General features: G+C 36.8%; 2 protein-coding genes across 3 annotated transcripts; one reads left to right on the top strand and one right to left on the bottom strand.

Moving 5' to 3' along the window:
- Nucleotides 1-418: 418 nt before the first annotated feature.
- Nucleotides 419-2,350, top strand: LOC104603973 (transcription factor TRY). Its single transcript, XM_010268166.3, has 3 exons — nt 419-662; nt 792-879; nt 2,048-2,350. The coding sequence occupies exons 1-3, from the start codon at nt 611-613 to the stop codon at nt 2,166-2,168; spliced, it is 261 nt and encodes an 86-aa protein (XP_010266468.1). The 5' UTR covers nt 419-610; the 3' UTR covers nt 2,169-2,350.
- Nucleotides 2,351-13,155: 10,805 nt separating this feature from the next.
- SIGE (sigma factor E) lies at nt 13,156-20,239 on the bottom strand. Of its 2 annotated transcripts, none has more exons than XM_010268165.3 (6): nt 20,081-20,239; nt 17,283-18,040; nt 16,994-17,140; nt 16,305-16,541; nt 15,360-15,623; nt 13,156-13,617 (listed from the first exon to the last, which is right to left on the bottom strand). In XM_010268165.3, the coding sequence occupies exons 2-6, from the start codon at nt 17,979-17,981 to the stop codon at nt 13,420-13,422; spliced, it is 1,545 nt and encodes a 514-aa protein (XP_010266467.1). In that variant the 5' UTR covers nt 17,982-18,040; nt 20,081-20,239; the 3' UTR covers nt 13,156-13,419. The 2 variants fall into 2 exon arrangements, with proteins under 2 accessions (XP_010266467.1, XP_088757625.1); XM_088901499.1 differs by lacking the exon at nt 13,156-13,617 and adding an exon at nt 15,042-15,186.
- Nucleotides 20,240-22,601: the final 2,362 nt, after the last annotated feature.

The following is a 22,601-nucleotide window of genomic DNA, read 5'->3' on the forward strand; positions in this document are numbered from 1 at the left end:
AACCGGTTTACCGGTATAAATGGATTTTTTCTTTTAATTTCTTGTGAAATATTTGGACTGAACAAATCTCGGGGTAGCACTATCCAATAGTCCGATATTATGGTGTAAATCTAGGATGCCGAAAAGTATGATACGGAAGAGTTTTGACCAATCAACAACCCCCGTCCTAACCCCACCAGTACCTTTATGATACTCCGATGTCCGATCCTTTGTAGAGTCGGATAATCCTAATAGTTGTGATATTTATTTTTTTAATAGAAAATCATAACCTCTGTGGGTATGTTTGGATTAAAAAGAGTGCAGATATTAGTCAGTGGACAAACAGAACAATTAGAGACCAAATACAAAGATACAAAGATTTAATGACGACAACTACTCGTCAACACATTTTAAGCGCCTGTTTGGTAGCACCGGTCGTTCCATACTTTCTCAACCGTTGCTCTCAAAACAAAATAACATCACCGTTTTCCCAATTTGACAAAACTGTTGATCTCAACCCTCCGTTACGCGCCTTCAAATTTTGCCTTTTGGATTTCTTTCTCATTCTCTCTCTCTCTCTCTCTCTCTCTCTCAAGTCTGAATAATCCTTCCTTGTCTATTAAGCGAAACCATGGACAAACGTCGCCGGAAGCAAGCCAAGACCATCCACAACGACTCTGAAGGTTAGTTGTTTATTCCTCGCTATTATTGCCTTCTCTAGGCTTGTCAATCAGTTTTTCCTTTCTTTAATGGGTGTTTTCCTCTTCACTTTCTCTTTCTCTTTCTCTTTCTTTCTTGATTGTTCACGACAGAGGTCAGTAGCATTGAATGGGAATTCATAAACATGACGGAACAAGAAGAAGATCTCATCTATAGGATGTATAAACTCGTCGGAGACAGGTAAAGAACTACAACATCTTGCCTCCCCTCCTGTTATTTTGCTGTTGCATCATTTTCCGGCTACTTTTCAGTGGGCGACCGGTGCCCCTAGCGCCCCCTTCACCATGGAGATTCCGACTGTCAACTCTTAAACAGTCTGGAGCCCGCCGCTCTGGACTAAAGCGAAAAGAAAGCTCTTATCACAATGGCTTATTACAAGCGGAGCGGTGGTGGTGGTGCAAAACACAACCATGAACCAACCAAGGGGGGGTTGGGGCTCGGGCTTCGGTGTGGCAGATTGCTATTGGTTTTCTGACCCCAAGTATTTTACACTGTACAATATGTGAACCCGCTCTTGAGCTTGAATTCCCGTCCCAATCCAAAGCATTTGTTCAGTTGTTTGAAAGAAAAAGAAAAGAAAGAGAGTTTATAATTTTTAAACTGGCGGGGAGAGGGACAGAGCTAGGCCTGCTAATGGGGTCTTGGTAGAGGGCTGGACGTAGGTTGGAGTCGGACTACAACCAACCGAGCTAGAGCTGCAACTTGGAGGTAATGGCGGGGGGGGGGGGGGGGGGGGTGGTTACTGACAGGAATGTGTGTTTTATGATTCTGACAGTGAAGAGACTGACAAACTGAGTGTGGACTGTGGATTGTGGGAGTTCAAATCAGCCCCCCCCACGAGATTGCCCCCCCCCCAACATCCCAGCACATCTCCGCCGTCTATTGGGAATACGGAAATATGCTGTGGGATGTTATGGAGACAATCTTGTGGGGGCTGATTTGGTCTCGAATTGTGAAGTCTATGCACTAGCGGAGTGAAAAGGGTTGTGAGTCTTGTGACAGATGTCACGTGACATCCATCCCCCCTCCCCACACGTCTTCACCTATCCATATCTGAACTTGAAGGACAAGAGGAGTATAAATTGCAACTTTGCAAGTGGGGGAAGCAAGGAAGAAGCTTCATGACACAAAACGCCACTGCTCTCCTTCATTCCTCCCAGTTCATTTTTTATTTTAGGTTTAGTTCAGGACTTTGGGAGAAATGGGGAAGAGAGAGAGGAAATAGAAGGGGTGGAAAGGCAGCTTCCCTGCCAAAAACAACAGTGTCAGCTTGCTTGTTTTGTTTTCTTTTTATGCAACACGCATACGAGATGGGAGTACATGAGTTTTGTTGTTTACTAATTTCTAGGTGGAATCTAATAGCGGGGCGAATTCCGGGCCGGAAACCAGAAGAAATAGAGAGGTTTTGGATTATGAGACACGGCGAAGGTTTCGCTGGGAGAAGAAAATTGCAGCAGAGCAACAATTGATAAAGCTTTTAGCCATTGATATTTGAGGAAGGATTGTTTTGTTTTTTTTGGGTACTTCCCTCTTTTTCCTATTTTTGGCTTTTTTTCTGTCGTTTATTAGTCTAATTTTTCTTTTTTAGTGGCTGTATATCATATCTATTTGGACCCTTGTAATGAACATTCATCATCATCCCCTCTCTCCCTCTCTCCCTCTCTCCCATACAGCTACAGAGTAGCGTGCATAATTGCATATACTTGATATTACTGTACGAGTCTAACCCATTTATTGAGCGTAAAGGTGACTCAGAAGTCCATTGTACGATTCCAGCCCATTCAACAAGATAAAACATTCTATTGGTAGCCAATTGTAAAAACGAGAAGGCGTGATTTAAAGCAACGTTGAATTTGAAGTTCTTTCATATTGGAATTTGTTTTTACTAATGAAGATATGGTGTGGTAGTGATATAATAAGTATCAATGTTAAAAACAGATATAAAGCACCAATACCAAATGAAAAATATTGCTGTCGTTCAAGAAAACGTCATATTTAACAGCATTATTTTTAAACAAAAAAAAAGACCGTTTTCTTTTTAACTCATATATCAATACTACCGTTTTCTGTTGTATCTATAGCATTGCATTGATGTCAAACATATATGAAGTAGTTTGGTAAGAACCGGGGGGGTTCAGGCTCAGTGACCTATCTTGCACGGTTTTCAATTCCATTCAGCAACTTGCAAAAGAAAAAGGGTTTTATCATTTGAAAGCTACGTTTCTTAGCTCTGGAGAACGTAGGTGGACTGTTTCTTGAGTAGGATCTGAGGAGATCAATAAATACACTTATACAGGCAGAATTGCCCCCCCCTTTTTTTCTAATTAAGAAAAACAATTAAAGTTAAGCAAAAAGTCCAGTACTGTATGGGAGATCTGAACCAGTGCCGGTTAAAGTCTGACTGCTAGGTGGTGGGAATACATTGTCTTCCATCCTTCATGGACGCTGCGGTGGGGCCCGTCGTCATCTGCCGTGAAATCAAGATCTTATGCTTCTGGTTGTAAAAATTTGTGCTTTTGAACAGATTCACATTGGAGTTAAACCTCCCTCTTTCATCCAGTGGGATGAATTTGTAGTTTTTTTCTCTGACGTTGAAATTGAGAAAGCTTATAAATCTTTCAGGTTTTCATTGATTGCAAAGTGTTCATATGGCATGGCAGGCCCTCAATACCGGAAATCAAATCTCTTGGCCTGTTTTGTTCTGCAAAAAGAGGTGGCCATTTCTGTGATTGATTTCACACACCTTCTCTTTCGATTTCAATGCGAGGAAGAATGTTTTTTTGAAGGTTTGGCTTAGAGAGGTCATTTATCTCAAGGGGTTCTTCTTCCGGTTCTTCAAGTGGTTTCCATTATTTAACCCTAATGAAGATCCCACCGTCCTCCCTATCTGGATTAATCTTCCAAAGCTGCCTATTTATCTTTATGGGGGAGGATTTCATAAAATCGATTACAAGCAACGTTGGTAAGGTACTAAAAATCCATATTGCTACTTTGCAGTGTACGATGGCTAAGACTGCTCGGATTTGTGTTGAAGTAGATATAGCCAAGCCTTTAGTGGAAAAGGTTTAGATTGGTGTGGGGAAAGATGGTTTCTTCCAAAGTATTGTTTATTAGAACATCCCTAGCTATTGTAACAAGTGTCGTAAGATTGGCCATGTCCAAAGAGAATGTAAGAAAATGAAAAAAGGTAGAAAGGAAAATAAAGCGACTAAAGAAAACAGAGGAATCAATGAGAAGAAAGAATGGTGGTTCCCTTGAAGAGAAAGGAATAATGAAGGAGATGACGATACCAAGATGGATCGAATGCCAAAAGTGGAGACAGACTGGTGATGTCCGCAAATTTGGCATCATTAGCTCACCAAGTAAATTAGATTAGAGCCTAGTTGTTGAGGTCTCTTCCTCCCCAGCTTTAATTAATATTACGTAGAAGATGAAGTTAGCAATCGAGGATGCTCTACAAGAGGTGTTTGGCATGCCAACGGATGCAAAGAATGCTGAATTTAATGTTCATGATCACTTGGAAATCATGGGAGATAGGGTCATTGAAAGCCATCAAGAGAGACCAAGGTTTGCTGACGGAGACACTATTAACAAAAACTCAGTTAATTTAATACGAGCTGATGCCACGGACCTAAGGAGGTTCTATAGCAACCTTGCTACGAAAGTAATAGAAGTTGTTCAAAGAGTGTATGAGACTGTTCAGAGTGATGATGAAGGGCCTCAGTTTGACGGTTTGCCAACTAATAGTGAAAGTTTGCCGGTGCCGGAGGAATTACAATAATCGTTTGTGGCAGACACCCCTATCTCTCATGAACCAAGCCAACTGGTGGTTGAACCAACTTTAGTGGAGGTGAAATCGAGACGAGTTAGAAAGCTAGTTAAGGCTATGGATGAGTGGCATCAATCTTCGCCTTGTTTTTAGCCATGATTACATCTCTCTTTTGGAATTCCAAAGCTATAGCCAACCAAAAAAAATGGTATGATGTTTAAAGAAACTTATTCAAGTTCATAGAATTTCCTTAGTGATTATTTTAGAACCATTTATTGCTTCTATTAAAGCTCAAGATTTAGCGGGGAAAATTGAGATGGATTTCTCTATTACAGGAAATGATAAAAATAGTAAGATTTGGATTTTTGGAAAATCTGATTTCCAAATCCAATTAGTGGACTCTAGGACTCGATGCATTACTATTAAATTATAGACAAAAGATCCAATGGTTCCTGTTTTGTTACAGCCGTTTATGCAAGTTGTAATTACATCATCAGGTATGAATTATGGGAACATATTAAAACTCTATCTGTTGAAGAATGGTTTAAAAAACTGTAATAGTAATGTTTTTGGTGATATTTTTGAGAATGCAAAGGCAGCAGAAGAAAATGTCGCAAATGCTGAACTGAGGGTCCAATTGGACAATTCAGAGAATAACAAATTGAATTTGCGGCTGGCGAACAACAATCTCCACCGATGTCTTGCTCAAGAAGATGCTTTTATAAGGTAGAAATCTCGCGAAAAATGGCTAATGGATGGTGATCGCAATACCAAGTTTTTTTTCTCATCTATTAGAGCTCAACAAAATTATTCTTCAATTAATAGAATTTGGCAGGATGGTATGGAAATTACTTGCCAGAATGCTATTAAAAACCATGCCATTAGCTTCTTTGAAAGAATGTTGACTGATGAGGGGTGTGAAAACCATGACTACTTGTTTCAAACTATCCCTTGCCTTGTAACCAATGGGGATAATCGAATGTTGACTCGGGTTCCAAGTTGCGAAGAAATTAAAGACACTGTCTTCTCTGTGAAATTAGAAAGTGCCCCTGGTCCAAATGGGTTTGGTGGTATATTTTTTACTAAATGTTGGGAAATTGTTGGCAATGATGTGTGTAATGCAATTAGAGAAATTTTTTATACCAAGTCTCTCCCAAGGTACTATACATTTACATTCATTGCTCTTGTCCCAAAGAAAGAAGCACCTAGAACTTTTGTAGACTTTCAACCAATAAGCTTATGTAATTTCTGTTATAAAATTTATGCAAAAATCCTATCTCAGGCAATTATTCTCTCGAAATTAATATCTTTGGAACAAGGTGCTATTGTCAAGGGGAGAAGTATTGGTGACAACATCGGTTTGGCTCAAGAAATGGTAACAGAAATCAGTAGGAAGGTCAGGCATAGTAATGTGATCTTCAAGTTGGACATGGCTAAAGCTTCTGATAGAATGAATTGGGGGTTTGTTTTCAAAGCCCTTCAAAGTTTTGGGTTTAATAGCATTTGGATTGATTTAATTCGGCCTTGCATTTATAATTATTGGTTCTCAATAATCATTAATCGCTCCCCAACTGGTTACTTTCATTCTACTAGGGGCCTTAGACAAGGAGACCCCTTGTCCCCTAGCCTCTTTATTATTGCTAAAGAAGTTCTTAGTAGAGGGTTGAAAATGATATTTCAAAATGGGCACGTCCCCTACTATGTCTTTCCAAGATGATGCAATGTGGTATCACACAGTCTGTTCGCTGATGACATTATCATCTTCTCAATGTGCAAGAAAAGAGGTTTACAAAATTTAATGCAATTCATTGATGTTTATCAAAAGGCCTCAGGACAACTGGTGAACAAGGAGAAATCATGTTTTATAGTGAACCCTAGGATAAGGGTTGTTTCTGTTAGTATGATTAAACAAGTCACAGGTTTTACTCAAAAGCATCTCCCTTTCATCTACTTGGGTGCTCCAATTGGTAAAAGGAACCCAAGATCTAGAGACTTTGATGAGATTGTGGGAAAAATCAAAAGAAAAATTGAATGATGGAAAGCCAAATCTCTTTTAGCTGGTGGAAAGTTAATCTTACTCCGCCATGTATTGCAAAGTTTACCTATGCACATTCTTTGTGCTTGCTCGCCCACTAAAGCTATCATTAAACGGATAAATTAGTTGTTTGCTAGTTTTCTTTGGGGTGATTTAGATTTTGGATCTAGGATGCAGTGGATAAGTTGGAGTAAGGTGTGCAAGCCTACAAATGAAGGTGGCCTTGGGTTAAGGGAAATTTCTAACATAATAAAGGCTTTTCGAATTAAAACTTGGTATAGATTAATATCAAATGACAATATTTGGGCCCACTTCATTCAATCAAAGTACATAAAAAAACACTCCTCTCACACTACTTTCTATGCTAAGAACTTATACTGGAGTCTGGAAAGAAATGATAAGCCTGAAGCAAATTGCATTATCACACTACCAATGGATTGTGGGAAGAGGAGAAGTATCATTCTGGCATGATAACTGGTTGGGTCCAGGCCCCTTAATAAATAATATAGTGGTGGTGGAGATTGAAGAATTTACTCTCAAACAGGTTCTTAATTGTGATGGGTCAAAGAACTTTAATACAAGTCAAAATATCCCTCCTTGTATCATGAATCAAATTAAGGAAGCTAAATGCTTCATTGAAGATGAGGATGATTGGCTAATTTGGAACTGTAATATGAATGGTCACTTCTCTCTTAATTCAGCATGGGAGCTAATTAGAAGATGTGATCCTATAATTGATTAGGAAAAATTTGTTTGGAAAAAAGGCATTCCTACTAGAAGTTCTATGTTTATGTGGCGTTTTATTCATGGTACTCTTCCAAGTGATGACAAAGTCATGAAGCATGGGGTGAATTTGGTTTCAAAATGTTGTTGTTGTGGTAGCCATAGAGCTGAATCCTTTCATTAGTTGTTTGCATGCGGGGTTATGGCTCAAAAAGTTTGGAATTTCTTCTCTTACTTATTTGACATACACATGAATCCCTCACAACATATTGGTGATTGGGTGAGAGCATGGTGGCATTAGTGTAAAATTGACTCTCAAGTTGACAATTTAATAGCTATCACCCCATGTCTCATTCTTTGGATTATTTGGAAGGAGAGATGCAAAAGAGTTTTTGAAGGAAAAGCTTCAATATCTAATGAGCTGATTTCAAGTGTGAAGAAGTGGTTGATTGATATTAATGCCATCTAAAAACCCCCTCTCATTGCTAGCTCTAACAACCTTGTGCTCCAAACTCTTAATATTACAACCAAGGATTGGAAATTTCCAATCCATTATCATTATAAATTAAATATAGATGGTGCTAGTAGGGAGAACCCAGGTGTCAGTGGCGAGGGTGGAATTATTAGGGATGCCTTGGGAGGTTTTTGCTTTGCTTTCTACAATTTCTATGGCTATACTTCCTCCATTCAAGTTGAGTTTTTGGCTCTTCTCGATGGGTTAGACCTTTGTCTCCAACTTGGAATCACTGAATTAGGAATAGAGAATGACAATGAGGTGTTAGTCAGCATCGTTAACGGGACAACATCTCACCCATGGTCAATTGCCTACACTTATATAAAGATCAAATGAATTCTTAGTAACATGAGGTATTCTATTGGTCACTCATTGAGAGAAGGAAATAGGTGTGCAGATTACCTTGCAAATGTGGGTGTGAATTTGAAAAGCAATGCAACTTTTAATTCCGTTTTTCATACCCCGGAAAAACTTAAAAGGCAGTTACATGAGAATTATGTTAATCTTCCCATTCTGAGAATTGGATAAATCTGATTGTATTTTTTTTTTTTTAATTTCCTTGTTGGGGTGGGTTTTAAGAGGGTGGTGATGAGTGCTTTTTGTATTGGGCATGAGGCAAGGCGGGCTATGTCCTCTCCTGTATATTCTGATTTTTCATTTGATAATGATTAATAAAATTTGAAGTGGCCGCCCCTCCACCTGGAGTAAAGTTTGAGGACAAAAAAAAAGGATAACTTAGAAAGATATTTAAAAAAAAATCTTAGAAGAAAAATTAAAAAATATAAAAACATTAAAAAAAAAAAAACAAAGAATTGAGTTGACGCGTCTAAGCTTTGGGGTAATTTGGTTGAGCTTGTAAATTGAAAGTAATGTTTACATCAGACGGCGATTGCCAATTGGTAGGACAAGGCCCAATCTGAGCCCGAACTGATTCGGTCCGTAATTTTAAATGGATTGCCAATTGGACTTGGATCTTTGGTTCTCGGAGATTCCAAATTTTGGGCTTTCTTATTTTTGGGATGAACCCAGACCTAGGCCTAAGGTAAACTGAACTAAACCCAACCTTAACACAACCTTGATCCAACCTGAGCTGATTGACCTTTAACCTTATTCTTAGGATAGGGCCTGGGTTGATTTCAACTTGCCCAGCCCAGCCCACCCGACATGAATCCTTACGTTCAATTTAGAAGTACAAATATAAATAGATACAAAATAATACAAAGTACAAGGTTTTTGCACTCTACATATCTATATTTGTATGCATCCCAGCATGTCTCAAAATATCTTTAGGCATGGGCTCGACGCATGGCATGGATGAAATGATTTGAGTTTTGTTGCCATTCCACATGTATCGTATATGCATATAGAGCATGATCTGAAATTTTTGAGCTTTAAATTCCACCCGCTAAACTACAATACATGTTAATTGTTAATAGAAATGGATTTTGAATACTAATGAGATTTATAAAGATTGAAAAAAAAAGAAAGATAACAATTAATTAATTACTAAAATTAGTATTTTTAAGTATTAACTATATTATGTTGATTTTATGCACGATACATGCATATTTAATTCTTTTAACAATTCTATATCTTACTTAGAATCATATTAAAACATAGTTTTATTATTATTGTTGTTATTATTGAACTTTGGTCCTCTAGTTGACAAGTCAATAGACATGGGTATGATCACAACTTTCTAATGGCATGTCCAAAATTGGGACGATCAATATTGGCTACAATCCTGTTCTAAGAACCAAACTTTCGACCTATGGCTTAGTCCCAACAGACATGGGTCTGGCTATGAACAAGTAGGGTGGTCAATGATAGTCGATTACCTAAGTCTGAGTTTGAAATTCAATTCAATCAAATTGTTTTTGGACTAAAAAAAATAGATCTGTTTATAATTGGATTGGATCTGGATCAACCCAATCCTATTTCCAGTTAGAATATTCCAAATCCAATAATATTAATATGTATGCATGTGTTTATAAATTAATATATATATATATATATATATATATATATATATATATATATATTGATAAAGTTGGTCCAAATATATATTTTTCCATTGAAACCTAATAAACTGAAGTCTCACTGAAGTTAATTTTAGATCATTTTATTAGTAAAATATAATGTTGTGGTTATTTTGAACTCAATCTATTAGGCTCATTTGGGAAGAGTGTAAATGTAAATATGCTCAATGCAAATACAAATGCTGTCATTTTCATAAACCTTGTATATTTGTATTTGTACTATTTTCAAATGGAGTTTTAATAATATATGGTATTCAAATTTGATCTAAGATACATACCAATCGAATTTGACTCGATTAAAGCTAGGAATGGCAACGGGTTTGGGGTGGGGCACCCCCTCCCCATCCTTGCTCCAAAGTCAAGATACTCTACCCAATCCCTGCCCTAGGGCTGCAAGTCGGGACGGGTTGAGGCCAACCTTAGCCCAACCCTAAGTTCTAAACCCCAGCCCTAATCCTAACCCTAACCCACCCCGACCAACCCAACCCTAACCCAACCCAAACCAACCCGAAGTCAATTTCGGGTTGGGTTGGGCCCAACCCAACCTTCTTCCCATCCTTTAAAACCTCATAGAATTTCTCGATTTTAAATCTTAACTCAACTTTTAGTACATATATTAATCCTATGTTTCATTAGTATTTGTTTGTTGACGTTATTTTTTTTTTAGTACAAAATTCAAAAAAGCAAGTGTTAGAAATGACTATAGATCTTTCTTGGGCGGCAAACAACACAGAGGAGATGAAGAATAAAATTTTCAAAAAACACAAAATAATGTTATTAAGGTTTTAGTCTTTCTGATTAGGATTAAGTAAAGTGATTATCTTAAAAGAAATACATGATACTATGTGGTGGGGGCTATATAAATATCATGCATCTAAACAAATCAATGTATGTTATATATTACATATAACATATATTTATATATAACATGTACTATAGAGTCGGATTCGGGTCGGGTTGGGTTGGCTAAGGGGTCAACCCTAACCCAACCCGAAGTAAAGTCGGGTTCATGAATTTCAACCCGAACCTCAACCCAACCCAACTTTTTCGGGTTGGGTTCGGGCCAACCCGACCCAAGTTGCAGCCTTACCCTGCCCTGTCCCCAGTGGCGGGGCAGGTTCTAGACGAGACACCCACTCCCCATTGGGATGGGGAATCCCCAAAATTTTCCCACTCCAAGGCAACCACCTAAAAATAATCTAATTTGTGGATATTTTACAAGGGTTTTTAGGAATTGGATTATGACAATTTGGCAATACTTTAGAAATAGACTTATGGGATCCTAGGATTTCAAGAATTTGGGGGAAACTTAGAGATATTCTAAAAATCAATATTAAATCTATTAATTTACCATTGGGTTCGAGGAATGCAACTCCTATCCCTGCCCCATCCCTGGTTTAAGACAAAAATGTTTTCTCCATCCCTGGTTTAGGACAAACACTTTTTTTCTGAATTTTGTACTTAAAAAACCAATAAAAACATCAACAAATAAATACTAATAAAACATAGGATTAATATATGTAATGAAAGTTGAGCAATGTGCAACTGCAATGAATTGGGATCTTCTCCTCTATTCTCACTGATCTCACAGCCACATCCCACCATGTATTGAGAAGTAGGGCTGCAAGTCGGGCCAGGTTAGGTCAGGTTGAGGCCAACCCTAGCCCAACCTTAAGTTCTAAACCCCATCCCTAACCCTAACCCTAACTAAATTCCTTCAACCCTAACCCAACCCAACCTTCTTCCCATCCCTTAAAACCTCATAGAATTTCTCAATTTTAGTTCTTAACTCAACTCTCACTACATATATTAATCCTATGTTTCATTAGTATTTGTTTGTTGACATTTTTTTTTTAATTCTTTTGGTACAAAATTCAGAAAAAAAAAGTGTCAGAAATGACTATAGTTTATTATGAGTTATGACTTACGATAGATCTTTCTTAGGCGGAAAACAACATAGAGGAGATGAAGAATAAAATTTTCAAAAAACATAAAATAGTGTTATTAAGGTTTTAGTCTTTCTTATTAGAATTAAGTGAAGTAATTATCTTAAAAAAAATACATGATATTAAAGGGTGGGGGCTATACAAATATTATGCATCTAAACAAATCAATGTATAACATATATTGATATATGACATGTACTATAAAGTTGGGTTCAAGTTGGGTCAGTTTGGCTAAGGGGTCAATCCTTACCTAACCCGAAGCAAAGTCGGACTCATGAATTTTAACCCTAACCTAACCCGAACATCAACCCGACCCAACCCATCCCAACTTTTTCAAACTAGGTTATGATTGGGTTCGGGCCAACCCAACCCAAGTTGCAGCCTTATTGAAAAATGTTCGAGTGCCAGGAGGTGCTGTGAGGTTAATGTGAGGAGCGCTTTATTAGGAGCAGATCCGGACTCAACTCAACTGTAATAGGTTGTGAGGTGGGTATGACTTATGAGAAAAATGCAAACTCGTGTAAAACAGTATTTGTGCATGTGATGAGTGTAGATTTGATTCCAACAAAGCATCCCAACAACCATGTGGCTTGTTAGGAAAATGTATCACCATACATCAGTCATGGTAAAAAAATGTGTGGTGATACGTTTCTAAACTCGTGTTTGGAACCGATGCCATTTTTTTACCATGCCTGACGTGTGGTGATACGTAACAAGCCACCATGCCTTGAAATGAAAAAAGATGTGATACGAGAAAATGTCATGTTTGATATTTTTTCATTTTTTTTACTGTTATTAGCAACAGTATGTTGATGTGGCATTGAAAAATGAATATGTGGCAATGGTGCTGAATAAAAGAAAAAAAAAAAACAATTTATGAAAAAACGACATAACAATGCAACACTATTTTCTCAAAAAAAGCACCTTGGTTCCAAATATCTCCTCAATTTATTATTTTCAGCTTTTTACATATCTCCTCAAAAAAAGCACCGGTTTTAGACTGAATCCCATGATTCATCCATAATAAATTTATTTATATTGGATTAAGCCAATATCTGATCCATTAATATAAGATAATAATATAGATATTAATGGACTGGGTTTAGGTTGAAACCAATTTAAATTAAAACGAATTTGAACAGATATATTCATACCTGATCCATTTGTAATGGACTCACATTGACTGGATCGGACTAGACAAAATCCAATCCAATTGACACTCGTATCCGCAACGTAATCTTATGCTGTTCTACTCCAACAAAAATCAACTGAACTTTTAGTGGTAAGAACCCATATAACCATGTGCGTAGAATACAGAATTTCGAGATTAGCACGAACACGGCTGTTAAAATAATTAAAAACACATGAAGCTACTTACAGTTGCAAAACGAACCAGTGTGAAGTGTTCTTTATACATGATTATCTGTGTATTTTACAAAGGAAAATATTATCTGTACAAGAGTTATTATTTTAGTACCGAATAAAATGTACTTGGTAGTATACAACCTTGGTCTTCAATGTAAACTATATGTTACAACAATTCCTTTCTTCATGTAATTAACGTATATATGATACAAATCTTTAGTATACAACAACAATAATTAGAAGGGCAATAGGCCAAAGAAAGGCCAACTATAAATGAAGAAGCAGTGGGGGATGCTTCCAATATTACAAATCAGTATGTTGTTCACACTTTAGAAAATGTATCTGCGGAGATAGTCAACTCGAGTTGGGTGCTTAAGTTTCATGAGAGCTTTCACTTCATGCTTTCGCACCATCTCTCTTGATATGTTTAGGTTTCCTGCAATCTCTCCCAATGTTCGATCTCCTTTTCCATCCAGACCGTATCTCTGCCTGATCACCAAGCTCTCCTTGGGCTTCAGAGAGTCGAGCTGGGAAAGAATAGAAAGACAACATTATTTTAGTACTGAGCCTTCTGTCATTTTTCTTTGCCGAAAATCTTAAAGATTAGGGGCCATCGGCCACTTTGTGCAAGAAAAGGCTGTAAGGAGGTCTGTATCCCGACCACCCCTCCGAAGAACCTGGATAGCCAGGATCAACACAGGGTAATGACCCTTTTACTGAAATTCTTGAATATTGTTCCAAGTCTCTGAAACAAGTATGGAAAAACAGCAATAGCCTTACGATGAAATCATTCAAGCAAACCGGACCAAGAGATTGACGAGGGCATCAAAGTGGTCCTAACTCCCAAAGTCGGGTATAGGAATTTTCTATTTCTTATTTCCTTATTGTTTTTTTTTTTTTCGAGACAGGGGTTACTTTCTCGTTTACATTTTTTATGTTGGATTTGGCCATTGTAAGTTGTTAACTAGGTAATTGTCAAAATTTTTGTTTGAAATTTCAAAGTGATATGGACATAGGGTGTAAATGGTATCCAATTGTCTGATTTCGAATTCGATCCCATTAAGGGTGATCCCAGTTCAATCTGTTTATAATTGGACCAAATATGGATCCACCCCTATCTGATCCATTATAATCGGATCAGATTCAACTTAAATATGTATACTCGCACATACTTAAAATTTATATAGTAAAGTTGGTTTGAATGTTGAGTTTTTATTAAATTATAATAGGTTCAAGTTTCATACAATTAAGTTTCAATTCATTTTGTTCATAAAATACAATATCAAAGTCATTTTTAGTTCATTTTATTCATAATATATAGTATTTATATGTTCATTTTATTAATAATAGAGTTTTTTATCATTTTTTTGTCTAATTCACCTCTTTTGGATCAAGTCTATTACAAGACTAGGTCTTGGGCAACCTACAGCAATCTCCAACTGAGATTATGCAGATGGAATGCAAAAATGCATGCAGAAAACTATTAAAAATTCTGCCAGAATGCTGTAGGGGAAGAGAAGGATTTTGTGTATCTAGTAGCTATACGCCCATGTATTTATAATAAACCCACGAGCATCTATTCGAATAGACACCTGAACAGGTTAATAGATGCCAAAGAAAGGTCATTTTGTTTAAAAAAAAAACAACTTTAAGTAAAAGGCAAGATAAAGAGACTAAAAATTAAAAGAGCTTCTTGAAATGTTAAAATATTCCCCGTATGCTCTCTACTTGTTATTTTCTCTCTTTCCTCTTTTCTATATTCTCTCTCTTCTTCAGGTTCCCTATTAAAGTTTGAATTGAGATATTCTGCTTAATATCTTTTTTGGCTCTCAACAAGGCTTCAGAGAAGTCCTTGGGACCTTCTCTCTCTCTTTTACTATTTTTTTGTTCTTTTTCTTTCCTAGTTTTTCTTCTCTTCTACATATTTGTTCTAAATATTGATTGGAATGATAATTCTACCTATTAGAAAGCATAAATTTTATTGATCTAACCTTTCTTCAACCTTTAATACCTGTTAAATGTTTGTAAGAAGGTTGTCTATCCATCCTATATCAGAGATGTAACAGAATATTACTGGCAACCAGGCTGCATTGATCCTACAATGAATTAAAAAGAAAGACTCGAATAACCAATGTAATATGTTTTTAACCATTTGTTTAACTTACTTATCTAGTGAAAGTCAAAATGGAGCAGATAGTCCATCAACAAACAAATTGTTTAGCAGTTCAATGGCATAATTTAGGATCAAAGTTAAGGAATAGATGATTACCACATCATCAAGAGCAAGCCTGAGAAGGGCAGGTTGCCTCCGTTTATCACCTCCAACACCTTCGATGTCAGTGATTCCATTTATGAACTCTTCTTGTGTAATTGCATGTCTTGAATGGAGAGAAAAGACAGGTTTAGAGGCCTTAATGACTTCATGGTATCTCTCTGGGGAGATTCCTACTTTCTTTATTATCTCTTCCTCTGTTGGAAGCCTCTCAAGCTCAAACATTAACTCTAGTTTGGCCCTTTGAATCTCTACTCTGACCTGCACAATAAATAGTTACATCCCTGTTATGTCAGAGTCTTCCATCCCCACCCCCACCCCCCCCCCCCCAAAAAAAAATAGTAAATGTAACCGGAAGTCAGAAGCCAAAGAGATTAGCAACACTTGAAGGTGAAATTGAAACATAGAATTCTTATACTATATAAATCTCAGAAGTTATGTAAGTAATAAGGTAGTAACCAGGGGCAATTCTTTCTTTTCTTCTGTTTTTTTTTTTTCTTTTTGAGGCACTCTATTAGGTTGGGGCCAAACTCCCATCACAAGTGTATATTAAAGATAGGAACATCCATGAAAATAGTGTGTTAAAGATGTTTCCAAAATTTTGGGAGAGGGATATGGGCCCTCTCCTTTCTACCCCTGATGGTAGATGTTTATGAGAAGGATATAATAAGAAAACTACAAACATATTCACTACAAAATACAAATATGATATAGGTTTGGTAGAGAGAAATCTCTTGAATAAAAATTACGAACTTTTCTTTGGATGAATACAAAATTAAATTATAACAAAGCAGAAATTGATAAATACTATGTAACTGCACATCTGACCTAGAAAGAACAGAAATATTATTCAGTGAATGTTTATGGCTTGAAATGATTATAGTTATATGGTATTAAATTGAAAAAAAAGTTCAGTAAATCTTAGAGCTAAAATGAACATACCGATTCAAGGCCGAAGGAGACACGTGTGAAGCTTGAGAGTGTCATAGATCGCATGATAGCATGCCTGATCCAGAATAGACCATAAGTGGATAGCCTGAACCTCCTTTTTGGTTCAAAGCGGTCAATGGCTGTGATGAGTCCCTTTACTCCTGCTTGGCAAAGGTCTTGGAATTTTGGTCCATTCGCAAACTCTTGAAAATACTTATTGATTACGAATAAAACTAATCGAAGATTGTGCTGCAACAAATTTGGTGGAGAATATTAGTATTTGCATCACATGGTTTCTGCTAAGAAACTGAAACTAATGAACTTCTAGAGTGTAACTGTTATCTTGGTAGCTAAGTTATAAGTTAGGTCACAACCTCACAGTAGCAAAATAAATACTTTTCCATATGAGGTTGCTAACTAAATAAGGCATCTTTTTGATATTTTGGAAATCTTCAGAGATGCAAAACCCTAATTTCTCTTTTTTATAATGGTTATGCTAGAATTTAAATTGCATGTTGCATTAATCCAAGTGAACCACATATGGAGCTCAAAATACAATTATATACATGTACCTGAATATCTAAATTAAAAATTTTAAGGGAAAAGTCATGATACATTGAAATAAGATCCAGGAGTGCATTTTAAACCCTTAGTAATCTAGCTCCTGAAGTGAGTGGGGAAGCCAAGAAGAGGTAAAATACCTTAATTAGCCTGTTCCTTGCAGCTCGACCAACTTCTATACACCTTCTCACTTGAAATACACTCATATTTGTTGAATCTGCTAATTCACCATCAGTTGGTTCTCTTCCCAGATCTCTGTGCAAATTCTCCTTCATTTGAAAGAGTGCCTAAAATTCAAGCCAACAGAAATTAGAAACCAAAGACTAACAGTTTATGTTACATGAAAAGATATACATTGAATTCCCATTTTTGGGACCAAGAAAGGATAATAGCAAGGAAATAAAAGAGACAAGAATGGGAAGAGCTCACATTCATAGGTTGCATCAACTTGAATAACCAAGCATGCTCAGAAGAAGGAAGAACTGGTGGTATCTTCATCTTCTTCCAATCCAAGCTGGCCAAATCAGTTGAAACAGAATATTCTCCAACCAGCTTGTCAACATCTCCATCCTCCTTGCTACCTTCCTTCACCCCACTCAATTGAACTGCCCCTTCCTCCTTCTTCCTTCTCAATGCAATCCTCCTATCAAGACTCAACCGCTTATTCTTATTGTGGTTCCTTATCACATTATCACTTGATTCTTTTCCAGTTTTGCGATCAGCTTCTCCAAGCTTTTTTCTTGTCCGACGACGCCTCCTGCCCACACGATCAGTGTCATCCACATCAGAAACATCTGTTGGGGGACTAAGTTTATATATACTTTCAAGTTTGGCCGCAACATCATTGTAATCCATTTCTATGGTGCATGAAGAAGCTTCATCAGAACAGACAACTTTTACTCTTTTAGAAGGCTTTGTGGCTCTCCTTAGCCTCTTCTGGTTTTCTTTGGGAGTGTCCATTGGTAATGGGATGGGCTCATGGTGTGTAACCAATGCTCTGTCCTTGGCTTTATCTGTTTTGAAGGCCAAGATCAATGGTCTCTTCAATTGAGTCTGGTGCACTGAGAACCTTGAGCTCAAGCCTAATGGAGTTTGAGAAGACGAACTAGAAACAGTAACAACTCCCATGCCAATATGTCCAGGCAAAAAAAGTGCTGGATGAATAAAACTTATTTGTCTTCCAAAGCCTGCAAAATATAGTTTTTACTAAGTCAAGGTTATGTACTCCATAAATACGGTTGCAGATACAGACTAACCAGTAAAATTTGACAGGTTGACCATGGAAACAAGTGCTTGAGTAGCTTAATCTTTTTATTGAAGGCAAAAACAAAATTTTATTAAAGAAAATTTTCAGAAAAGTCTGCCGGTTGAATTTTGAAAGGAGAGCAACCTTAGGGCACTGCTTCAACCCCAGGTTACTTTGGAAATATGATAGCACTCAACATAACCAAACCATTAGTTGGATTGGCCTCTGGCTCAATTCTTTGAAAATTTTCACGAGACTAATATAAATCAACCTGTGGAAGAGGAAATAGAAATTGAACCGGGAAATTGAATTCCTCTCTTGAGATTTATATTACTACCTTCAAAGGAGTTCAATATGGAGAAAAACATGTTTTGGGGTCTGACTTGGCAATATGGAAAAAAAGGATTTGGTGGCACATCTAAAATCAAGATTTACTAGTGAAAATTTTCTCTATTTTGTGGATTATTTCATCATATACCTACAGAAGATGGAGTATGGAAAAATTATGTAGAGTAGATGTTCATTTATGTTAATAATGAGAACAAGGAAAACCATATGTACAAGTGCCTCCTTAAGAATCTTCAAGAACCTGGAGTATCAGAATCCAATTGGTGCCCAACAAGGAGACTTCATCCATTTAGAGAGAGTATGAAATACTGCCCTCATCTAATTAACCAAATAATAAAATAAAAATTTGGAGAGATTGGGATTAAATCAGAAACAGAACTTTTTTATGGGTAAGTTGGAAACAGAAATGGGAAAGGAAATTGGATTCTGAATTCCACTTTGCCCCACAAAAATGACGTCACATAACCTATTAGCCTTCAGATTTGTTGTAGTTTTGGTGGATAAATCAATGGGATAACCAAGGAATAGAATTTTATTCAATTTCCAACCCCGAGCTCCATTAGACCAAAGAAAACCTTTTTTTCTCTTTCATTTCTTCAATTGCATGAAATGAAATCAAGATGGTATGGAACAGCTATTAGTTGAATCGATTGATAAACATTCAACACGTGTTGGAGCTACCTGGAAAGAAACTGTTTTATTTGGATTTTTGAAAGAATTTGGAGTCCTCTTAAAATGGAATCATCACCAAAACATTAACTAAAATAGAACCGGAGTAACTTAATTTCTATTATTCTGGTGATGACTCTATATCAAACGATGAATTTGTATTGACAAATTTAATGACATATCATCCTTATCATCATAATCTAAGCCTTCCCCTATGGGGTCGGTCAGCTACATGAATCCTGCCATATTTTATAACTTATATCAAAAGCTATAATGAAACTAATTCCTTCTAAGTTGGTGTACAATCTCTTGACAAACGAATGGTGTAATGCTTCCAATTGATTATATTCCCATACTGTAATAAGTATTAATATTTTATACCCCCGTGCTAGTGCAAGACCATAGCTTGCCTAGCCAGTAGCCACCACATTCTTGCAGCAAGAGCAAGTCAGGCGGCACCAGTGAATGGGGAAGAAACATGATCGATCTTTGTGATACAATGATCCATCCCTACAACTACGAAACACTATACTAATCCTAACACATTGGTTGGACCATTAATCACAGACCACTTAGTCCATTACAGTTAGTTAACCTACACTCATCCATCCTTTGATGAAGTGCGCCCACGTGAAGGGCACACATCCGTCTCCATACCCAGATTACAGTAAAGAAAGACTAAGAAGTTTGCAGAGACCAGTCAGACAGAAATCAGCCCAACGGCCGTCCATCATTCAGTATCCCTCGCGCTACCGGCGCAAGTTCGAAGGTATAACAAAAATTTCAAAATAATATCAGTACTCTGTTTTCTTTTCTACGAAAGGCGACTAGGAGAGATTGCATAAAGATTTCCGGAGGATCTCTTCCTTTTTATCGAAACCTACTTTCACCAGAAACTTGCAAAAGAATTAAATAGAAAAGTAGAAATTGGAAGGAAAAAAAGAAAGAAATAAAGAATGCACACCTGCTGGAAATTGGAGGGAAGACCAACTAATCCGATCCGAGTGGAAGATTCGTACTTCTGGGTTGGGAGAAGGAGATTGTTGATGTGTTAATTTAATTACAGATCACAGATACAGAGCAGAGAAAGGATCTTAATCTTTCTGAGTTGAGTTGAGGGGGGAAAAAAGATGCGTCATCGTCGAATATATACATGTATATGTGATACCTGAAAATGTAGAAATTACGGTGTCCACAAACTCTGTTTTGGGGATCGACGGTCTGGGAGCTCTCGGCCTTTGAACTCAACGGCTGAAAACGAGACGCGTATGTGGGTATGTGTGGAACGAGTGGTCTTGACGAGCAGGTAGTGACGTGGCTGGTGGCGGAGCAGAGATTACATTTGTCTGAAATTCCGTCGTGGCGACTTTACAGTGGATGAGAGATATTTTGTGAGAGAATTTCATGGATTAACTCAGTACACGTGGGTGGTTCTTATCACAAGCTGGCCCACTACTATTTGGATCTTCTCTGGAACCCTACGTTGCATGCCTCCAACCATTTCAATTTTGAGTGGTGCCACAGCTTCTAGCCAGTGCCCAGTGCCCGGTTTTTACTTCACGGTTACAGAGTTAACCTTGCTCTGTTCTGAAGTTACGTCATACAAACGAATGTCTCTTCTTTGGGCCTGGTCCTACTTTCTTCAAGCCCAGTATCAATGGCTCGGGTTCGGTCTAGACACTGTTTTATATGCACCGGTTCCGAGTCTTTTCAGGTTCCACCGTTCCACCGTTCTAGGCCCCTTTGGATATATATGACACTGTTTTATATGCACCGGTTCTGAGTCTTTTCAGGTTCCACCGTTCCACCGTTCTAGGCCCCTTCGGGTATATATGACACAACGGACTGGACTGGACCCACTAAATGATTCCGATGAATTTGAGCTTGTGCAAATTGGCTAAATCTATACTAGTTTGAAATTTTACTAGTGGGGACCTATGAGATGCATGGGATTTATTAAGCCAAAGCTAAATAATAGAATGGATCATTTACTAAAATACCCGTTATAGTTTCATGGATTTATTGAAATCTATCATATAGTTAGCATTTTACTAAAACACCATTTATAATTTGCAATGGATTTAATCAATCTTCTATTAGATGATAGTGGAAATGATAGTATTGACCCTAATGTTCATTTAAATAAATTGATGTTTTAGTAAAATAAAAACTATGACGTAGGTTTAAGTAAATATGTAAAACTATAATGTGTGTTCTAATAAATGACCCTAATTGAAACGCATAAGAGTATACAATTGTTTTATATTTTTATATACTACTTTTAATAATTTTTTTTATAATACAAAAATAACAATAATTAATTTCAATTAGATTTATTCATCAAACTGATAAAACTGACCAACCAGATCAACTCAATCCGAGTTCATTAGTTTTCTAGTACTTTAGGTTGGCCTTGGTTCAAAAATTCCCCAATTCAACCAAGTTGGATTATTTCACTTTGGCTATTTGTAAACCGACCAAAATCGAACGACCTAAGCATGGATATATATATTAATATTTTATATTTTAAATATAATTTTTAATATGGAAAAATGGGGAATTTTCCATATTTCAATCTTGAGTGGTGCCACAACTTCTAGCCAGTGCCCAGTGACCCGACTTTTACTTCACGGTTATAGACTTAGCCTTGCTCTGTTATGAAGTTACGTCGTACAAACGAATGCTCTTCTTTGGGCCTAGTCCTACTCTCTTCAAGCTAGTATCAATGGCTCGGGCTCGGTCCAAACACTATTTTATATGCATTAGTTCTGAGTCTTTTTAGGTTCCACCGTTCCACCATTCTAGGCCCCTTCATGTATATATGACACAACTGATTCCATACCTGGACTGGACTGGATTGCACCCACTAAATGACTCGGACGAATTTGAGCTTGTGAAAATGGGTGAAATCTATACTACTTTAAAAAGCACGAATAGCCTTAAGAATATTTCTGGAATTTTGTAATGACGAAATTTACCCCTCTATATTTAAATCTATTGATAAAAAATAAGGGCAAATAGGGTAATTAATTATTGATATTAAATGAGTTAAAAGGAGTTATTTTTAAGATATTCAATGCATTTAATTATCTCTCACTAAATCCAACATTTAAGGTATTAATTTGCATTCATCTTCCTTAAAATCATATATTTAACGCTTCTTTGTTTCTTCTCATCATTAAATTCTATAATTAAATACATACATAATAAATTAATAATTTCATTCAATTATCTCTCACTAAATCCAACACTTAAGGTATTAAATTGCATTCATCTTCCTTAAAATCATATATTTAACGCTTCTTTGTTTCTTCTCATCATTAAATTCTATAATTAAATACATACATAATAAATTAATAATTTCAATAACATAAAACTTATACTTTTAAAATCTACCTAGAAAAAATAGTGTTTTCATCTAAATGGTGGTAGGAAATTGAACCATTTGGGTAAAATGGGTCAATCCATGTTGCCACAATTAAATA

Source organism: Nelumbo nucifera, chromosome 3 (assembly GCF_055504915.1).
Source record: "Nelumbo nucifera cultivar China Antique chromosome 3, China Antique-T2T, whole genome shotgun sequence".
Taxonomy (NCBI): Eukaryota; Viridiplantae; Streptophyta; class Magnoliopsida; order Proteales; family Nelumbonaceae; genus Nelumbo; species Nelumbo nucifera.

Bases quoted from the DNA above. Each gene is read 5' to 3' on its own strand.
- LOC104603973 (XM_010268166.3), top strand. From the start codon at position 611: ATGGACAAACGTCGCCGGAAGCAAGCCAAGACCATCCACAACGACTCT. The intron at 663-791 runs GTTAGTTGTTTA...TGTTCACGACAG, and splicing joins CATCCACAACGACTCTGAAG to AGGTCAGTAGCATTGAATGG. The intron at 880-2,047 runs GTAAAGAACTAC...ACTAATTTCTAG, and splicing joins TATAAACTCGTCGGAGACAG to GTGGAATCTAATAGCGGGGC.
- SIGE (XM_010268165.3), bottom strand. From the start codon at position 17,981: ATGGGAGTTGTTACTGTTTCTAGTTCGTCTTCTCAAACTCCATTAGGC. The intron at 16,542-16,993 runs GTATTTTACCTC...AATTTGTTGCAG, and splicing joins CAAGGAACAGGCTAATTAAG to CACAATCTTCGATTAGTTTT. The intron at 15,624-16,304 runs GTATGTTCATTT...TTTATTGTGCAG, and splicing joins TCTCCTTCGGCCTTGAATCG to GTCAGAGTAGAGATTCAAAG.